General features: G+C 34.3%; 1 protein-coding gene across 1 annotated transcript in view; it reads left to right on the forward strand.

The window, feature by feature from the left end:
* The window catches only part of wu:fb13g09 (ATP-binding cassette sub-family C member 5), a 64508-nt gene that overhangs the window by 41569 nt on the left and 5453 nt on the right, over positions 1–17486 (forward strand). The window contains exons 23-32 of the mRNA XM_051128466.1: positions 62–208; positions 5410–5539; positions 5666–5819; positions 7624–7752; positions 10003–10189; positions 10332–10421; positions 12917–13109; positions 13227–13386; positions 14580–14658; positions 14767–14880. Coding sequence (XP_050984423.1) covers positions 62–208; positions 5410–5539; positions 5666–5819; positions 7624–7752; positions 10003–10189; positions 10332–10421; positions 12917–13109; positions 13227–13386; positions 14580–14658; positions 14767–14880 — 1383 coding nt within the window. The remainder of the gene's footprint in view (positions 1–61; positions 209–5409; positions 5540–5665; positions 5820–7623; positions 7753–10002; positions 10190–10331; positions 10422–12916; positions 13110–13226; positions 13387–14579; positions 14659–14766; positions 14881–17486) is intronic.

Genomic DNA, 17486 nt, shown 5'->3' on the forward strand with positions numbered 1-17486 from the left:
TTTGATGGGAATCTCTAGGGAAGGATCATGTTTCCAAGGTGATGTTCCTTTGTCCCTGCAGAATTCATCGCTGCTGCAGGGGAATGAGACCGCCGAGAGCGACAGCATGCGACTGAATCCGCACGTACAGTACTACTCCAGGGTGTACGTCTTATCCATGGGGGCGGCGCTCTTCCTGAAGACGGTGCGAGGGCTGGTGTTCGTCAAGGTAATCTGGAGTTTATTTGTCAGCGCACAGGATTGCTCTGTTCAGGCTTCCTGTATCTATTACACACAGCTGAATTTTTTATCAAACACTTGGGTCCTGAGGCAGATGCATTTCCTCTTTGCTCATGTACTATTCATCACTGCCTGAATCTACCTGAGAGTAGCAGGTTAATCTGTCAAGGGGGCATCGCAATTAATGCCTTTTTCCCACGGTGGTGTAGTCTGGAAAACCAATATGTTATTGAGGGTTTGCACTTACATCATGATTTGGTCAGTTACCCGGATGCACGGCCATATCTGCGGTACTCGGATGTAAACAACAGCATGGATTGCATGGTTAATGTACTACTGAATACGAAAATATGTGTGGAGAAAAACTTAGTAGGAAGGAAACTGTTCATTATTTTGACAAACTAAAGTTAATAGGTGGTAAAGATACGTACAAGCAGTATTAATTATGATATTAGCCTAATATTTCACTTACCTGACTGGAAATGATAAACAAACGTTGTCAAGATTCTTGCCCTGGAAATCCTGGTTCAGTTTGACCAAGCGCATTTTGTTCCTCAGACAGTTTTTTGCACTCTTCTCCTTGATTCGTTATAACTTTTTGGCAGTCTATAATACTCCAGCTGTTTCTCCCGGTCTGACCGATTAGTACAGAACAAAACATGACAATAATTGACCTTTTTCAGCAGCAATAATCAGCAAAATATGTGTTTTGTTCGGTTCAGTGGCATTGTTTATATTTAGTTTACATTGAAAGGGCACAGTATAATGGTATTGACAATAATTATGATATTTAAAAATGAAATGTCGTTATTGTGTAAATTAGTGATGTCACAATAAATCGTATAGTAATCGTTATTCTCATATATTGTTGTAAAATATTGTTGTTCAAAGTACTGTTGGGAGAAATGAACGTTTCTGAAGGTGAATCAATTGGTTCGCAAAATAATTCACTATTTTGAAGCCCTCAAAATATCACACGTTGGTGCCGCCTGCTGATCACAGCTGTATATAAGCAACAAAAAAACGTATGTCAAAACATGCATAAAACAGCTTTTGCAAACCCAATGCAAATGTGTTATTGAAAGTATAATACAGTAAATGCAATTAACAAATCATCAAATATAGGGTCCTATGAAATTCATTTTATTTTTTCCTAAATTCCATTTTTTTCTGTTCTAATTTTTTTTAATAGTAAAATTACATTTTATTAATAAATAAAACAAGTCTAGTTAATCAAAAAATGAACCTTATACAATTTAACATCAATTTATTAAAAGTAGGGCCCTATGAAATGTTTTATTTTTTTTTTCAGCTTCTGTTTTATTGTCACCAAATTCTGTTAAAGCATGTCAAATTATTTGAATGCATAAAAACGACTTAATTTATTAAAGTTTGTTTGTACAATATTTTTACAATATAACATTTTTTTCTGGTTATCAAATGAGGCAATAAAATATTAATTTAATTATTAATTTAATAAAGTAGTACTGTCAAGCGATTAATCATAATTAATTGCATCTAAAATAAAGGTTTTTGTGTACATAATATTTTTGTGTATACTGTGTATGTTTATTATTATATATAAATGAACACACATACAGTATAAATTTAATATGTGTATATATATTTTCATATAATTAATATTATATATATTTTTAATATATAAATAACATTTTTATTTCTTAAATGTATGCATGCATGTGTGTGTATTTATATATACATAATAAATATACACAGTACACACACATACATTATGTAAACAAAAACTTTTTTGTATGCAATTTATTGTGATTAATCATTTGACAGCATTAAAATCAAGATGAATTTGATTGACAGAATTATTTGCTTTTTGTTCTTCCAAGACGTCTGTAGATATTGTGATATGTCGTTACAGTGAATTCTTTTAGCCACAATAATCGTGCAGTAAAACATCTAGCACAAGTGTGCGTCCCATAGTTTCCGTTTCATTCCCACTCCGAATCCTTGCTCTGCAATCCATGACATTGCCAAGTGTCTGCTTTTCTCTCTCCTTTTTTCTGCTCTTTAATTGAAATTGCCTGCAGGCTAAATCCATTTATCTGTCCAGTGTCTTGACTCTCAGCTGGAGGGGTTGAGTATACGTGTCCCCTCAGGACCCCGTGCCCTCTTCTCCATTAAGCAGAGCCGACAGCACATTAGAGAGGTTATGTGTCTGTGTAATTGTGTGCCACTTGTATTCACTAATTCCTCGATGATGGCTAATCTCTTTTTACCCAGAGGTAAGATTACAAATTTGGGAACTTTACATATTCGCTTAATGGAACGAATTTGTCCCCTCGTGCCAGAAACCATCAAATCCAAACGGTTGCATGTTCTCCCGTGAGCGTAACATGAGGAATTTCGTTGTGAAGGCATATTCTCAGTAGTCTCCTGACATGTATTTGAGAATATTTGGACTTATGTAACCGTGTGTTTATATGTGCTGCAGACAGTGATGACGTTCATGCATTTACTACACCTCATGTGTGTATGAGATTATGTAAAGGGCTAAGAGTGACACCATGTCTACAGTGGAAACAGTCTGTGCATTCGACCAAAATTAGTTCGCTTATAATTAAAAAAGCTGTCTACATTTGAAGTGCCCTTTGCGGCACGGCCTGTCTGAATGTGCCCTCAGTTCACAATGTCTGTTTTCTATTTCTGATCCACTGCACACCAATCACAGGCACTTTATTTTCCCAGTGTGACTTAAAATGACAAAATGATTTAATTTATAAATGACTTTTAGGTTTATATATTTAAATAGACTTAAAGGAGAAGTCCACTTCCAGAACAACAATTCACAAATAATTTACTCACCCTCTTGTCATCCAAGATGTTCATGTCTTTCTGTCTTCAGTCGTAAAGAAATTATGGTTTTTGAGGAAAACATTTCAGGATTTTTCTCCATATAATGGACTTCACTGGTGCCCCGATTTTGAACTTCTAAAATGTAGTTTAAATGCGGCTTCAAAGGGCTCTAAATTAACCCAGCCAAGGAAGAAGGGTCTTATCTAGCGAAACGATCGGCCACAGACGCTGTTTACAAACAAAAAGGTACAACGATGTCCTCCTCTCAAGTTGTAGGAGAAAATAAGAGGGAGTTTTTCGCCATACTCAGTACACAGACGATGAACTTACATGTGATTCATAGTAGTGATGGGAAGTTCGGTTCATTTTACCGACTCGGACCTTTGAGTCCTGTTCAGCAAAATGAACAAATCTTTTTTCGAGTCATTTCGTTCATTTTAGCAAAATATCATTAAAATGTTACGTGTTACTTCCCTAACACATCTACTGTTTACACAAACATTGATCACACTACAAACAAGACAAAACTATAATGCTATAAGAAACAGAAAAGATTCATTCATTGTTTACCTGGGTCTTTAGTCTATGATTAGCTCACCTCACCTCTTATCTGACAAGTTTTCGGGTTTGAGTCATTCATTCATCATGTGACAGCCCCATAAGATGAACAAATGACTCGAAAAACCCGAAGACTCGAAACAGGTGAACTAATACAGAACCTAATAGGATGTTGCGCATGCGCGACTGAACGAATCACTCCCAGAGACGACTTGTTCTTCCTGAGTCACATTAAAGATTCGTTCAAAATGAAAGAATCGTTCAGGAACGACCGATTGCTAATTCGTAGCATCGTTGACGCGCATCCCAGAGCCTGTGCTGCACGAGCTTTTGTGCTTAAAAAGTATACAAATTTTTTTTTTTCGAAAAAAATGAACGATCATTTCGCTAGATAAGACCCTTCTTCCTCGGCTGGGATCGTTTAGAGCCCTTTGAAACTGATTTTAAACTGCATTTTGGAAGTTCAAAATCGGGGCACCAATGAAGTCTATTATATGGAGAAGAATTATGAAATGTTTTCCTCAAAAACCATAATTTCTTCACGACTGAAGACAGAAAGACATGAACATCTTGGATGACAAGGGGTGAGTAAATTATTTGTATATTGTTGTTTTGGAAGTGGACTTCTCCTTTAATGTTTTAAATATACATCATAATCATTCATAATCATTCATTCGGAAGTTTTTGCTCACTGAGTCCTCATTTATTTAATTAAAATTACAGTAAAAATATGAATATTATGAAATATTATTTCAATTTAAAATAAATGTTTTCTGTTTGAAAATAATTTAAAATGTAATTTATTCCTGTGATCAAAGCTGAGTTTTCAGCATCATTACTCCAGTCTTCAGTGTCACATGATTCTTCAGGAATCATTCTAATATGCTGATTTGCAGCTCAAGAAACATTTCTGATTATCAACATTGAAACCAGTTGTGCTGCCAGTATTTTGGTGCATACATTCTGTCTTTCAGGATTTTTTTTTACAAATAGAAAGCTCAAAAACAGCATTTATTTGAAATAGAAATCTTTTGTAAGGTTATCAGTGTCACTTATGAATTGAATACATTTTCACTGAATCAAAGTATTAATTTCTTAGGTGGAAAAAAGTCTTACTGACCTCAAACAACACACATTTTCACTAAATGCACTTGCACAAAAATCCTGTTCTTTTTTTTCTTTTCTCCATTCCCAGTCTAGCTTTCTTATAAACATGGCATTTTATACTGCGAATATTGTTGGCTACATGACAAATTACTAACGCTTCTCTAATGTAAGTCGCTTTGGATAAAAGCTTCAGCTACTGTAAATGCATGCAGCTACTTGTATTATAATATTAAATATGTTGTATATTTCAATAACTTTAATATGCACTAAAACAGGTGAAGTGGTTTATGCGTCTATGGGCCCTGTGGAGTTTTAGCCTTGACCCTTATACATAGTTGTGACATTGTTTAAGCTGTTTTGCTATCTTGAAATGGGCCATGCAAAGTCTTTATCCAGTAACAAAGTATAAAATGCACCTATTTTGCTGTGGACGTGTGTGATGTCTCAGGCTGGGCCTCACAGAATGCTTCACAGAAGCGTTCCTGTATGCTTGCCAAGGTTTTCCCCCATATAAATCTAGCTGTTATGGCTGTGTAAATGTTTGTGTACATTCCTGACCTGTTTATTTGCATTATGGACCCTAACTAAAGCATTTTATAGGTTTTTAAATCACCGACTCATTTATTAGCGTTTTTGTTGTGTGTGGTTGCATGCATTATTAACGGTGTTGTGTGTGTGTTCTTGTTGTTTTTGCAGTGCACTGTGCGGGCAGCCTCAGTTCTGCATGATAAACTATTTAAGACTCTACTTCTGAGCCCCATGCGCTTTTTCGACACAACACCCCTGGGACGCATTCTCAACCGATTCTCCAGGGACATGGATGAGGGTGAGGAACCTCTCTCTGTATCTTTCTTCACAAATCCTTTCAAATGCAGGATGACGGGGGCGTCTCAAAGCGTTTTGATGTTTTGCTGTCTCACACGTTCGCTCTCTGTTCTTCCTCTTTGCGTAGTTGACGTGCGCCTGGCTATGCAAGCTGAAATGCTGCTACAGAATGTGACACTAGTGCTGTTCTGCCTGGGCATGGTGGGCGCTGTGTTTCCCTGGTTCCTGTTCTCCATTATTCCTTTAGGGGCTTTCCTCTTCATCGTCAACCGAATCTCCAGGTTTGGTCTTATAGATTTATTGGGTGAAACAGTTGAGCTGTGTTGTTGTAAAAAGTAGAACCAAATATATAGATCAGGCTGATTACGCAACAAATAATGAATAATAGATAATAAAGATAATAAACTTATAAAAAGATAATAAAATTTTCTCTATATTCTCTATGACTAAAATATATGTTTAATTAAAAAATGTTTTAAATAAATATATATATATCTATAAAGAGTGATTGGTAAATAAAACAATTATTGAAGAATGTTTTACAAAACATGTTATTTCAGCTTTATACTTCTAAATACCAAAAAATGGCAAATTATTTTGATTAAACATCTGAAAAATTATCTAGAAAATATTTCTTTATTATAATATATATATATATATAGTTTATAAGTTCTAATTATATTATATAAAAATGTAAACATTTAAATGTTTAAATTTAATATATGTTTTATAGATATTATATGTACATATACATATCTTTGGCAAATAAAACGGTTATTGAAGAATAAAAATGCTCTTTTAGTTTTTCTACTTCTAAATTTCATGTTTAATTCAATGTTTTACTTGTAATTGTTTGTAAAATTTACTAGCAAATTCTGAAAATTCTAGACTAATTTAGTAAAAATGCCAAATTATTTTAATTAAACAATTGTAAGAGAAAGAATAAATTAACATATAGAAAATGTTTATCTTTATTATAATATATATTATTTTTATTGAGATGTATATATATATATATATATATATATATATATATGAAGAGTTCAGATGCAAAACCAGCTAAATCCATCTGACGTCTTTCTTTAAAAAATGCATTTTTATCAGGCTCAGATGTATAGGTTTCTATGTAAGTACCGGTAATTCTGATTGAGTTGAGGCTGGTATTTTAGCGAGTTTGAAGAAAAAGTATTTGATGGACGTATAATATGTGTCACTCATTTTTGACCGAGATAGCTTTTAGCTGGTTTTGCATCTGAACTCTTCATATATATATATATATATATAGTTAAGTTCAAATTACATTATTTAAAAATGTAAATTTTTAAAAATACATTTATTTTTTTTACAGATATTATATACACACATACATATCATGTGTAGATAACTTATTGAAGAATGTTTTGCAAAAAATGCCTAGTTTTTGTACTTCTAAATTTCATGTTTAATTCTGTGTTTTATTTGCTATTTACTTGTTTTTGTAAAATTTACTACCTAAATGTAAAACTAAATGTAATAGAAAAAATGTATTATTATATAGAATTTTTTTTGTCTAAAAAGACAATAGAACCATCCTTAAACATGTATTTTCATATCTGTTTTAGAGGAAGCATGTCAAAGGCAGGTTTGTCCTCTTTCGCTTTGCTTCTTTTTAAGAAAATGCATTTTTAATATATGCACTTACAAGCTGAAATCAGCCTGATTGCTCATCAATAATGGCCTGGCTCTGCCTGACGCTGCAGATAGACTGTGCTGTCCTGCCAGCGTTAGCGCTGAGGTGTGACAGGCCCCATAAAGCCCCGTATAAATCAGTTCAGAAGCCAGAAATGACTGCAGCTCAGCCAGGAAGATCCCCTCAGTCTCACCGTTATTGTCCCCTGTGGGCCTCCATCTCATAAGCCACTAACCTGTCACATCACAGGCAGCTCTGTGAGCCACACAGATAAGCAGATGAGATGAGCCAGAGCTTTGATCAAAACTCAGCCGTGTATCGCCGCTCATATTTTAAGACTGGCTGACTTTTTGTCAGGGACTGAGAAATATATATATATATAAATATACTTTTCCGATTGTCCTTTTTACCCAAAGGGTGCTCATTCGTGAGCTGAAGCGCCTGGAAAATATCAGCCAATCCCCTTTCACCTCTCATATCACCAGCAGTCTGCAAGGCCTGTCCACTATCTATGCTTACGGCAGGGGTGCCGACTTCATACACAGGTAATATTCAGACAACAAAATGCCCTCCATGACTTTGCAGAACTTTTCACTGAAACAAACACTGAAGTAAAACTTTGCCTAACGTCTGTCTATACCGTGGTCCCAGAAAGTTTGCACAAAGTTCAAAAAGTAGACAGACAATACTCAAGCCACACTGAAAAATGTAATTGCATCAGAAAGTAATGAAAAATGCCAAACCTAGTGGCTTTTGTTTTTTAAAGAAACTGTATAATACACACTTTTGAAGAAAAACATTTCACTAAGAGTTTAAAGTTTAAATTAAAAACTGTAACAGTAAAAATATAATTAAGAATTACTTTGATAATGCCTTGTACACTTATGTTTTAATAGATAGATAGATAGATAGATAGATATAGCATTATCAAAGCAGTAATTCATAATTATAATTAAGCACTATTAAGAGTGCTTTTGTCTTGCCTTTGCTCAACCAATCAAATTTGAGGATCAGAACTGACTGTTTTGTAACTGAAGTTACAATTATAAAACAATGTACTATATGGTGCAATGAGTACATGTATGCTCTACCATTCAAAACTTTGGTGTCATAAGATTTTTTTAATTTATTCATATTTTTATTCAGCAAGGAATTTTGATTATATTGATCAAAAGTGACCGTAAAGACATTTCTAATGTTAAAAAAAGATTTAAACATGAATATAATCAGAAATGTTTCTTGTGCAGCAAATCAGCTTATTAGAATAATTTCATGTGATCATGTGACACTAAAGACTGGAGTTGAGATGCTAAAAATTCAGCTTTGCATCACAGAAATAAACTACATTTTACAATATATTCACATGGAAAACTTGTATTTTAAATTGTAATAATATTTCAGAATATTACTGTTTTTGCTGTATTTTTAATCAAAAAATGCAGCCTTGGTGAGCAGAAGAGACTTCTTTTAAAAACAGTTTAAGTATATATATGACCCTAAACCACAAAACCTACAAAAGTCGTAAGTAGCATGGGTGTATTTGTAGCAATAGCCAAAAATACACTGTATGGGTCAAAATGATCAGGCCAAAAATCATTAGGATATTAAGTAAAGATCATGTTCCATGAAGATGTAAATTTCCTACCGTAAATATATCAAAACCTAATTTTTGATTAGTAATATGCTCTGTTAAGAACTTCATTTGGACAGCTGTAAAGGCGATTTTTCTCAATATATAAATTTTTTTGCACCCTTTAGATTCCAGATTTTTAATAGTTGTATCTCGGCCAAATATCGTCCTATCCTAACAAACTAGTCATCAATTTAAAAAAATTTATGCCCTTTATGACCAGTTTTGTGGTCCAGGGTCACTTATATATGGATATTTCTGCCACTACAGGCACTTTTAGGTCCCAGCAGTAAAATGTTAGATTTATGTCCAGGGTTGCCAGGTTTTCACAACAAAACCCACCCAATTGCTACTCAAAACTACCCCAAACGTATCCCCATCACATTTCGACAAAGGGGGTCCTCCAGTAAAAAATGCATTCCATGGGGTAAAATACACATTTTGTGGTAGGGTTCCAGGGGCTGAATATTACATTACTGGGTTCACTTCAACCCGCAGACATGAAAAACAACCCACAGCAACAGTATGAACGTAGCCCAATTCCGCAGGAATAATGAGGACTTGGCAACACTGATTAAATCCTTACCGCAGCTCTGCATTTTATTTATTTATTTTTTTTGCAAAAAAAATATTTTAACACTTAAGTTGATGATTTACACATTGAAATTGCAACATCTGTCATAAAAAGCTAAATATGTTATCTTTAGTGTGTATGGAAACAATTGACATCTAAGGTTACTGTTTAAATTTTACATGGCATAGAGAAAACCATGAACTTTTGTATGTTATTTTTTTTAATATCAGTATTTACAAAACTGCACAATATTTGAAAAAGCTATTGAAATATATTACATTTTTATAGAAATTGAAAAAAAAATGTACATAATGAACATTTTGTAAGAAGAAGAGTTGAAAAACATAAAAAATAAACATGTTTCAGATTAAAATCTTAGTGACCTTTTTATATGTATTACAGATTGTGATGGTTAAAATCAAAATTTACAGAGCTTGATTTTTTTTTTCAATTTTGGAGAGTCAAAAGTGGCCGTAGTTGCAGAAACACCCATATATGACAATGTAAGATAAAATATACAAGATTCAAAATATGTTGTGAATAAAGGTACAAAATAAGGACTTTGGCTAAATATCGGTTATATTCCACCAGGAATCAAGCTCTGCTTGACACAAACCAAGCGTGCCATTATCTGTTCAGCTGTGCTATGCGTTGGCTGGCGGTGCGTCTGGACCTCATCAGCATTTCTCTCATCACCACTGTAGCCCTCCTCATCGTCTTCATGCACGGCCACATTCCTCCCGCCTACGCCGGTCTGGCCATCTCCTACGCCGTACAGGTGCGCTGCTCTCTCACACTGTATATGAGTGGGTGTCATGTTGCACGGGAAGCTTGTAGGGCAGCACCGCTACTGTGCCGTGATTAATTAGCATTGCTTACTATTGCTCATAGTTGTTATTCACTGCCCGTTTTCTTTCCAGCTTACCGGCCTGTTTCAGTTCACCGTGAGGCTGCTTTCTGAAACCGAAGCCCGTTTTACATCAGTGGAGCGGATCAATCATTACATAAAGGTAGAGACATCTGTGACACAAGCGTGCTGGTTGTGTTAATGGCAAATAGAAAGGGACGGACCATTTGTTATTCAGTTGACACGGCGCACAAAAGACATCAGCTCTTTACTTTGCACAGGCCGCTGAGCCCAGCGGTCAGCGCGCCGCATAGTGAGCCCGCTACACCCCGCTCGGCAGGCTTCATGGGACGCGTTTATTGCCAGACAGAACATCATAGCATATGACACAGCTTGTTTCAGGAGGTTCTTATCAAAGCAGAACAGTACAGCTGTCTTAGCTGCCGCCCAAGTGGCGGAGAGCATTTTACAGTGATTAATGAAGCCAATAATGGTCTCGCTGAGTTCTGAAGTACAAAGTACCCAGCTTATTTTACAATGCAAAAGTAAGCTTTTCTGTGAAACTTTAAATTCATTAGCTGCTATAGATTAATAACTAAAGAATAAAAAAAGCTTGATCCATTTGAATGGCATCCTTAATCTGTGAATCAAACAGTCAAATCTCATACTGAATGCCCCTGAAAAATAGGTCATATAGCTTGAAGGGCGAATGCAATGTGCAAGAATTTTGTTAAATATATGGACCATACAGTATATTCATTATAATTTTTACTGTTCCTCAATATTTAATTTATGTTTGAATACATCAGTCAAGTATTTTATGACAGCCACCATTTAAATGTTTATATTTAAAAAAAAAAAATTGTAGTAGAAATGTAATTATGTAGTTGTAAAGTTAGTATTGTAACCACTATTGTAAAAAATATTTATAAAAATTAATTTTGCCTTCAATATTATGGTAATGTAATATCAAGTGACTCCCATGTATATTTTACAGCTTTAGTTGAGAGTTGTTGTTTTTTTCCTTGAGAGAATTTCCCATGTACTGTACCTGATATATATCCAAAATAATTGATATTGAATCGAAATGAACTGGAAGATGTGCAAGAATCAAATCATGAAACCCAGCTCTGTTGGCAACTATACAGTTTACATCCCCCTTTCAGAATCTGCAAAATGGTAATTATTTTACCAAAATAAGTGGGATCATACAAAATGCATGTTATTGATTGAATAAGATATTTCACATAAAAGATGTTTACATATAGTCCACTAGACAAAATAATAGTTTAATTTATAAAAATGACCCTGTTCAAAAGTTTACATCCCCTTGATTCTTAATACTGTGTTGTTACCTGAATGATCCACAGCTGTGTTTTTTTTTTGGTGATAGTTGTTCATGAGTCCCTGAACAGTTAAACTGCCTGCTGTCCTTCAAAAAAAAAAACATTAGGTCCCACAAATTCTTTGGTTTTTCAGCATTTTTGTGTATTTTAACCCTTTCCAACAATGACTATATGATTTTGAGATCCATCTTTTCACAACGAGGACAACTATATGCAACTATTACTGAAGGTTCAAATGCTCACTGAGGCTTCAGAAGGAAAAACAATGCATTAAGAGCCAAGGGGGGGTAAAAACCTTCAAATCTGAAGATCAGGGTAATCTTCTGTAGCCTCTGAAGGGCTGTACTAAATGAAAAAATTGACATTTAGGAAAAATAAGAAAAATGTACACACCTCCATTCCGTTCAAAAGTTTTCACCCCCCGGCTCTTATTGCATGGTTGTTCCTTCTGAAGCATCAGTGAGCATTTGAACCTTCTGTAGTAGTTGCATATGAGTCGCTTAGTTGTCCTAAGTGTGAAAAGATAGATCTGGAAATGATGGAAAACCAAAGAATTTGTGGGACCGGAAGGATTTTTCTGAAGAACAACAGGCAGTTTAAGTGTTCAGGACAAACAATGAACAACTATCACTAAACAAACAAACACAGCTCTGGATCATTTAGGTCACAACAACACAGTATTAAGAATCAAGGGGATGTAAACTTTTAAACAGGGTCATTTTATCTTAATCAAGGTTCAAGGTATACTTTATTGTCCCTTTTTAGGGAAATTTGTCTTAGGCTGTCTTTTGGAGCCCTAAAAAGGAACAATAAAGTATACCTTGAACCTTGAAGTACTAAATAAACAACTATACTTTTATATGATCCCTCTTATTTTTGTAAAATAATTAACATTTTGCAGATTCTGAAAGAAAAAATTTTGACCTCAACTATACATTATTTACAGGTATTATATTCATAAGGGTATTGACATAGCAACTGTTGTTCTTTCATAATGTTTTCCCTAAAATTGTAAATTTCATATCAGTATTATCCTGCATAACCAGTAGTATAACAAGCCTTTGAACAAATAAAAATTAAAAAATATATAGTATTTCCGGTGTGGACTGTCAGCAGCAGTATCATCTAGTCAACAAGTCTCACACATCCCTGCTAAAGACCAGTTTATAATTGTACATTGAAATAATATGGTAAGAAATACCAATTTGTAATATCACACAGCATAAATGGGAGCGAATGACACCGGAATCCTCACACATTCTCACACCTGCTCTTATGCTAAAAATAATGTGGCTAATCACTATTCACTCAGAACCTGGAAAGCGAAGGTCCTCGACAGATCTGCCGCTCCTCCGCTCCTGCTTCCAGCTGGCCAGAAGAAGGACGAATCACCTTCCAGAATGTAGAAATGCGCTATCGGGATGACCTTCCTCTGGTTCTGAAGAATCTCTCCTTTAGTGTACTTCCAGAGGAGACCGTAGGGATAGTTGGCAGAACGGGCTCAGGTACGCCTGTCTCCTTGGCTTTTTTATCCTATCAGATGTTGTCTGTGTTCATCTGTACTGCGGGTCATCGTACTGGTGGAGGAAATAGATTGTGACACAGGTTGGTTGTTTCTTCAGGGAAATCTTCACTGGGCGTCACACTCTTCAGACTAGCGGAGCTCAGCCGAGGATCAATCATCATCGATGGTGTCAACATCGCTCACATTGGTCTGGAGGACTTGAGGAGCAAGCTGTCAGTCATACCCCAAGAGCCGGTTCTTTTCATTGGTACTGTCAGGTACGGTCTGCGTCACTTTACCAAGAGTAGCCGTGCGCTATCATTCCTAAAGCCCTGAAGTCAAAATGATGCAACCCATTTCACTTACACAGTGTCACATACAGTACTTCAATGTGAAACAGGATATTCAACAAGAAAAAAATTTGGACTAGGCATTTTGTCCATTCGGAATTGAATGGATTGAGAAAAGTGGGCATTGCACACACTGCAGTTCAGTAGTTTAGAATCAGTTAGATTTTTAATGTTTCTTTTCCTCACCAAGGCTGCATTTATTTGATTAAAAATACAGAAAAAACTGCAATATTGTGAAATATTATTACAATTTAAAATAATGGTTTTCTATTTTAATATACTTTAAAACGGAATTTATTTCTGTGATGCAAAATTGCATTTTCAGCATCATTACTCCAGTCTTCAGTGTCATGTGATCCTTTAGAAATCAGTCTAATATGCTGATTTATTATTAATGTTGAATACAGTTTTTGCTGCTTGATATTTGTTGGAACCTTTTTAGGATATTTTTTTAGGATTCTTGGATAAATAAAGAAGTATTTATTCGAAATAGAAATCAGTTGTGACTATATACATAACCATTTATTAGTTTAAGGTCAGTACAATTGTTCTTTCTTTCTTTTTTTTTTAATTATTGCTTTTGTTCAGCAAGAATGTGTTAATTTGATAAAATTAACACAGTGGTAGTAAAGACTTTTTATAAAGACTGTTTTTGTTCTTTTTAACATTTTATTCTTCAAAGAATCCTATTAAAAATTTGTATCAAAGTATCAAATCAGCATATTGAAATGATTTCTGAAGGATCATGTGACACTGATGACTGGAGTAATGATGCTGAAAATACAGCTTTGATCACAGAAATAAATTATATTTTAAAGTATATTAAAATAGAAATCTTTTTTTTAAATTGTAAAAATATTTTTACAATAATTATGTTTTTTCAGTATTTTTGATCAAATAAATGCAGCCTTGATGAGCAAAACATTAGAAATCTTACTGATCCCGAACTTTTGAATGTCAGTGTAGCAGAAAAGAGACACAAAACAAAGCCATTTCAAAAGTGGAGCAAGTAAACACATTCTGATGGAAGATTCCCCTCAAGAATAACATCCACTTGATGAATTGTGCGAAGTAAAACGTGGGTCAGTTTATGTTGACTAAGTTGCTTGTCTCACCAACAGATCAAATCTGGATCCCTGGAATCAATATACCGATGCACAGATCTGGGAAGCACTTGAGAAAACACACATTAAGGACATGGTGAGTAAAAAGCAGAATCAGTTTTGGACTGATTTTCCAAAGTCTGACTTTATGTTGGCTTTGGAGTAGCTGTGCCTTAGAGGTTGTCACGTGTTGATTTGGTTTCAGGTGAGCCAGCTGCCAAATTCACTGCATTCAGAGGTGACGGATAATGGAGAAAACTTCTCAGTGGGAGAGAGACAGCTGCTGTGTGTGGCCAGAGCTCTTCTCAGACACAGCAAGGTACAAATATGCACTCCAACATTGCAGCCGGCTTTAGATAATACCAACTAAGGCTGTCAAAATTAATGCATTAATTGTACGATTTTTTTTTTTTTTTTTTAGTTTAAAGCATTACAAATATTTAATGCAATTTATGCATCATCCATTTTTTTTTCCTGGTACCACTTGGCTAGCATTACGGTAGACTATATGAGCATGCTATTAAGCATGATAGGATGCAAAAGACAAGTTAATTTGGCACTTCGGTGGACAAAAACACACAAAATTATGTAAAAATGCCTGTCTTTGGTGAGTGACCTTATAAACAGTCTTAAATTAGTTAAAAAGTCCTAAATGACTGCAAAGAGCTGGGAAAAAATTGACTGTGTGTCAGAATCCATGCCGTATGCATCAGGGTTTCAGTCTGTTATTGATATAAATCAAAGAACAAAAGAAAAAGAGAATCACTCATTGCTCTGCCTGCTAAATAACTTCTGTTGCTTGAATAACAATTGATCTATATTCATTTTGTAGTTTATGCATATAGAATTTATAGTTTATGTGAATATTGTTTTAAGTTCACTTAAATTAAAAGTTATTTTTTTCAAAGCCTATTAAATGTTAAAAATAATGGCTTTCAAATATACTGTCACATTCAGTGGCTTTAATTAATGTCTGTAATTGAGGGGAAATGCATTTAATAGAGACATCAGTAGCAGTATAGGTGCTAATTATACTGATCTTTATTAATAATAGGCTACTTAGTAAATGGATGCTATTAAACATTTAAAATATACCATTTTTATGTTGTTTCTACATTAATTTGGAGTTTCAGTGTAAAATTATGGCAATATTGATATGCAATTAATTACAGACAAAGGTGTGATTTGTTTTTTTGACATTTGGTTTTTTTCTATGACGGCACTAGTAATAACAAATTGTTCTGGGAAAAGTAAACAAACCTGTCCTTTTATGTCATTGGATTTTATGTTGTACAAAAAAAGAACATTTTGTTGTCGGTTACTAACCTCATATCATCCATTTGCTTGCGTTTGTTTTTTATTGCATGAGCACCTGCACTTTTTATGTAGTTTTGTTAATGGTTTTCAAGGATAAGGGCAACCTGTCCATGTTGGCATCTGCCTAATTTTGACTAGCTTTTATCAAGTAAGACAAGTTGTGCCAAAATATCATCAACAACTAAACTTACAGTTTTGTTCTCCCACTTTAACATGGATAATCTTGTTTATTCAGCTGCTTCTTTGACTATATTTGATTGTATGGTTAATTGTAGTATGTTATTTGCATTCATTATCGTTTTTGTCCCCCCCTTTTGAGTAGCAGTGGTGACTCTTAGCTGTTGTAAAATGGTGAAACATTGCCACCACATGGCAGACAGTAAATGACTATTGAAAAATCACATGTAAAGAGTTCCTTCCAAAGTCTTCTTTTGCTGATAATGTAAACATGGGAAGCTTTGCACAGTATGTGCAATGATATGAGAACAGTACATGATGTAATGGTCTGTACAGCACAGTTTACATAGAGCACAAAGTTAGCATTAGCAGATGTTCATCCACACAGATAAAAAATTCCTCTTCAGGGAACATTTTGACTGCACAAAAATGTAAAAGGCCTCCAACCCTAGTTTTGTTGTCAGCTATGGACACTCCTAGTTTCTGTAAATTAAAATAAGTCACCAAAATATTAGAATTCAAATTAAAATAATTATTTTTTTTTTAGGATTTTTAACCAATGAATTTGCATGACTTTGACATTTCTTTTCTAACAATGACATGATTACATATCATTTGTGATTTAAAAATATGAAAAATATTTGTACTTATAGTTTCTACTCCATTTTAGGGCATGGTATGACTAGAAAAATGTTTTTAAATTTATTTAATTTTATTTTTTAATTTATTTATCTTTAAATTTATTTATTTATTTTAGAAATAAATAGAAATCACTTTTAAAATGAGACTTCCTCAAATATTCAGGTTTTCCTGGACACTGGGAATCCTGTTTTTTCAAATGAAACAGTTGTTAAGAGGGTGAAATAAGAAATATTTGATTTTTAGTTGTTCCAGCTTATTTTAATGCTTGCTTTGTCTCATTTTAAGTCATTGTGAGGCCCTCTTAAACATTTGAGGTTCGAGAACCACTGATTTAGGCAACTTAAATAGTAAACATAACTTCGTCTTTACTGAATAATTTGTGCACTTACTTGATTAAAATCACATTTTGTCATTTAAATTGACTATCCTAAAAATGACAAGACAATCCATTTTCAGACAGTTTCGGTTCCTATTGACTTTGATTATGGACGAAAATAAAATAACATAATTGGTCAGCACCAATAGCTTCATGGTGCGTCGACATATAGCGGAACTGCGCTCATGACGACCCGAGTTCAAGTCAAGTCAAGTCGAGCTTTATTGTCATTCTGCTACATGTGTGGACATACGGTTGAAAAAAATGTCGTGCCTCGCATTACCACGGTGCTGTATAAATAAACATAAATATGAACATACATACACTAGACGTAGAAACAATTTTTTAAACCTATATATGTAACTATACATATACTATAAATAATTGACTATACATACACATAACCTAAGACA

This window comes from Labeo rohita, chromosome 14, assembly GCF_022985175.1.
Source record: "Labeo rohita strain BAU-BD-2019 chromosome 14, IGBB_LRoh.1.0, whole genome shotgun sequence".
Lineage (NCBI taxonomy): Eukaryota > Metazoa > Chordata > Actinopteri > Cypriniformes > Cyprinidae > Labeo > Labeo rohita.